Genomic DNA, 4,449 nt, shown 5'->3' with positions numbered 1-4,449 from the left:
ATGACCCGTTCATATAATTGGGGGCTATAATTAAGATAAGTTAAAATATTAGAAAGGTTTATTCCAATTATGGTCTCACAAGAAGCAAATTACAATTTTCAATCATAATTTAATATACATTTACAAGTTACACAGAACATTCACTGTGTTGGTGTGTGTGGAATTATATACTAGGATAGATTGTGGTGGGAGAGATGATTAAATCCATGTTTGTTGTCATTTTTCAATTATTTTTTGTAATGTTTACGTTTGAATGGAGACTTTTCTTACCCTCAAACTGAACAGTACACATATATAGAGAGAGATTTTCTTTGTTACTAAGAAAAATGAATCTTTGTCTAACTCTTACAAAAAGATAATATTCTAAAGAGTATATCTGCATTTCAACTGAAATTGGCTGACTCCTTCTTGAGGTGTGGGACAAATCATTCCGTAGCAAATCTGATATAAATTGGATTGATTTTCTTTTGAATCGAAACCTTGATCGTATCTGTATATCACTAAGGGTGGCAAGCTCTATCCTATCGCGATATACTCGCTGTTTTCGAAGTGCAAAAACATTACCAAACAATAACTGGTTTTCCATCTTTGATTTAAACTGACTGTTAAATATTTAATGTTACCCCTCGGGCTTAGTTAAATCTGTAACTTAACTGGGGGAACTAACTTTCAGTTTACTGCTTGTTAACTTTTGTGCAACGCTTTTAATCCCTTGTTAAATTAAACGTCGCGTTAAAGCCGAGATAACGGTTACTTAAATTTAACTAACGTTCGTGCAACCGGGTCCAGATATATAGATTTTGCCGTGTTCCGTTTGGAGTAATTTCAAGCCCGTTTCTCTTGGTCGCAACCATTGATTTGCATCTGCGGAAGTATAATACACCAATTGCTACGAAGATTCATGATAATATCTATGTAGATAATTTGCTTACAGGAGTCCATTCTAATGATGAATTGAAAGAACTGTATACGGAATGGAAAAGCATTTTTCAAGAAGCTTCAATGAATCTTAGGGATTGGTGTTCAAACTCAGCACAGTTCATGTCCGATATACCGAAGCAGGATCAAGCAAACAGATAGAGAATGAAAGTACTTGGCATTAATTGGACTATCAAAGATGATAAACTTTCAATGTCTGGACCCAAATTAGAATCTTTAGAATTGTCAAGTACGAAGAGAGAAATTTTGCAATCAATTGCATTAATATTTGATCCGTTAGGATTCTTTTCACCAGTTACTTTGCTAGGAAAATTATTATTACAAACATTATGGAGCAAAAAAGTTGAATGGGATTTTAAGTTATCCGAAAATGACTGCGACTTATGGAAAGAAATTGCATTTGACATTAAACAAATACAAACCCATACCTTTGATAGGTACATAGGATTAGATGGCAAGTGTTCATATCAGTTACTATGTTTTTGTGATGCATCAACAAAGGCCTATGATTGTGCAATTTATTTGCGTCATGAAACAGATGAATCATGCTGAGTCGATTTGATTTATTCCAAAACCCGCCTTGCTCCAATTAAGAAAGTCAGCATATATACCGAGATTAGAACTTCTTGCCGTCATCATAAGAATAAGATGCTCAGCATTTATTGAAAGCAATCTCAAGATCACTGTAGAGAAGAAAACTTTATGGACAGATTCGCAATGTGTTATTCATTGGATAGCGTCTAAAAACAAATGTCAACATTTGTCGAAAATCGTTTAAAAGAGATCAGAAAATGCACTGATACCGAATTTCGTTATGTATCAACCGATATAAATCCAGCTGATATTGCAAGCCGTGGAACACATTTCAGTGAAATTAAATCGAACAATCTATGGTGGAAAGGACCGTCTTGGCTCCTGCTTTCCAACGATCAATGGCCAACTTGGTCTTATAATTTGACAACTGAAAATGTTAATCTTTATAAATCAGAAATTAAACCAAGCACTATGGGGAGCCCCCTTCAGGAATTAATTGCGATCGTAAATTAGAATCGCCGTATGGTATGGAATGCGAAAACTTTTCTAGTTTGATTAGACTATTGAGAATAACTGCTTGGGTACAAAGATTTATTAAAAAACTAAAAAAGGACACTATTTCTGGACCGCTTGCGGCAAAGGAAATTGAAAATGCAAAATTCATGTGGATTGTTCACATTCAAAGGAAACATTTTGCAAAGGAGATTCATGATATAACTAAAAACAAGTCAAGTAATATTATACGTCAATTAGGTCTTACAATAGACAACAACGGATTAATTCGATGTGTAGGTAAAATTGAACATGCAGACATTTCCGAAAACGCAAAACGACCTATCTTGTTACCAAAGAAAGAAGCATTTACAAAACTTCTGATTTACAGCTACCATAGGAACTTGTTACATGTTGGAGTTGCTCAAACGTTATCACAAATAAGACAAAAATATTGGATTCCGCAAGGTAGATCAACCGTCCCGACATGTTTTACGAACTTGTGGAAACTGCATCCGTTATGAAGGAGGGCCGTATAAGATGCCGCTCATCCCTCCACTACCCAAAAACAGAGTAACTGAATCAAGTCCGTACACGTACACCGTAATAGACTACTTTGGTTCATTTTATGTAAAAACTGTGAATGGATCTGAAAAAGTGTGGGTCTGTTTATACACCTGCTTAGTTGTGCGTGCAATTCATCTGGAACTGATGCTTGATATGACTACCGATCAATTTTTACTTGGATTCCGAAGATTTGTTGCCCGTTGTGGAACTCCAATACAAATTATTTCAGATAATGCTCTACAGTTTAAAATTGCAAGTAATGTAGTACAACAGGAATGGAAAAAGGTTCTTTATGATTCGGACATTCAAAACTATGTGTCTAACAAGGGCATAAATTTGAAATTCATAGTAGAATTAGCCCCTTGGATGGGTGGTTTTTACGAGAGACTAGTTGGACTTGCAAAGCGTTCATTGCGAAAAACCATAGGAAAGGTTTGTTTGAGTGGTGAACAATTACGAACACTTTTAACAGAAGTTGAAGCCGTGGTAAATAGTAGACCGTTAGCATACATTGGTGAGGATATTGACTCTAATATTGTGTTAACACCGTCTTGTTTCCTCACTCTAAATAAACACACCGAAATACCAGAGCGAATCGATAATGATGAAGATCCAGAATATAAACCACAGTTTAGTTCAACTGATAATCTTTTGGAAATTTGGAAAAAAGGTCAAAAACATTTAAACATATTCTAGAAAGTGTGGCGTGATGAGTATCTGCTCAGCATTCGTGAAAGAACAACCGTGAAACTTAAAGAGAAAAGAGTGCGCTCAAATCAGTATCCACAGATTGGTGACATTGTTTTGATCAAGGACAATCTTCCGAGAGGAATGTGGAAAATTGGTAAAATCATAAACTTACCCAAAAGTAGTGATGAACAATGTAGATCAGCAACGGTATTATTGCCATCGAAGAAAACATAAAACAGAACTTTGAACTTCTTATATCCTTTGGAATGTCATGATGACAATGTTGAACAGACTGACAATGTTAATAATGTTGAACAGAACTCAAAGTGTATGACGCAAACCTCATCTACTAGACCTCAGAGACGTGCTGCGGAACAAGCAAAACAAAATATTCCATGAGTGGACGTCTTGATAGTGAACATTGACTTTAATTTGTTAAATACTTTCTGTTCCTTGGGAGTGTCGCGAAGGACGCGAGTTTATTTTATTAACTGACATTCTGTGAACAATATTTTTCTTTATGGACTATTAATAATTCAATTCAGGTTAACTTTACATTTAATATCGGAAATTTGTGATACCTTTTTTAGCAAGTTTTTGAATAGACAGAAATGATTTCCTTTGAAAACGTGGGCCGAACAAAAACAATTAGAACTTTAAATCAGTATCAATGTGGACTGTATTGTTGTAACATCTATATTATTAATAGAACATTAATCAGAAACTAATAGTTTATTCTTTCGCCACAGCGTTAGTCCGAATATCCCTTTTATTAGTTACTGAATGTCCTGGAAAAAGCTCAGTAAAATGTACTGAATTATCAAAGTATTAATTATATATAACATATACATTCTTTTAAATACAGGGTATACATATTAAGAATAAAATTCCAGGGTATAAATCACGTGTATACTGAACATCAATTTGCTTTCCGAATTTGTATAAATTTTCCCATATTTATAATCATTGACGCAATTAGTTTGTACTTGACCTTTTGTGCTGGGATTAGTTTCCAATTCATTGTGAGAAAACTAGTGCAAAAAGAAGCACATGTTTGTTGTTATTAAATATTCATTAATCATATACTCATCCTTCTTGCATTTTTTAAAAATGTAGTTCTGTCATGTAATGTTGTCATTTTAGTGTTACATTTGTATGTTTAATATTGCCTTAAAAACTCGATGTTTGGCTAGACGCAAAACCAGGTTCAACCCAATTTTTTTTCTT

General features: G+C 34.3%; 1 protein-coding gene across 1 annotated transcript; it reads left to right on the top strand.

Moving 5' to 3' along the window:
• The first annotated feature begins 2,505 nt into the window (after nt 1-2,505).
• On the top strand, nt 2,506-3,228 carry LOC139497378 (uncharacterized). The gene has a single exon (XM_071285590.1). The coding sequence runs from the start codon at nt 2,506-2,508 to the stop codon at nt 3,226-3,228; it is 723 nt and encodes a 240-aa protein (XP_071141691.1).
• Nucleotides 3,229-4,449: the final 1,221 nt, after the last annotated feature.

Source organism: Mytilus edulis, chromosome 12, assembly GCF_963676685.1.
Source record: "Mytilus edulis chromosome 12, xbMytEdul2.2, whole genome shotgun sequence".
NCBI classification, from domain to species: Eukaryota; Metazoa; Mollusca; class Bivalvia; order Mytilida; family Mytilidae; genus Mytilus; species Mytilus edulis.
Note: the sequence above shows the minus strand (reverse complement) of the source record. Positions and strands in the feature narration are given on the sequence as shown.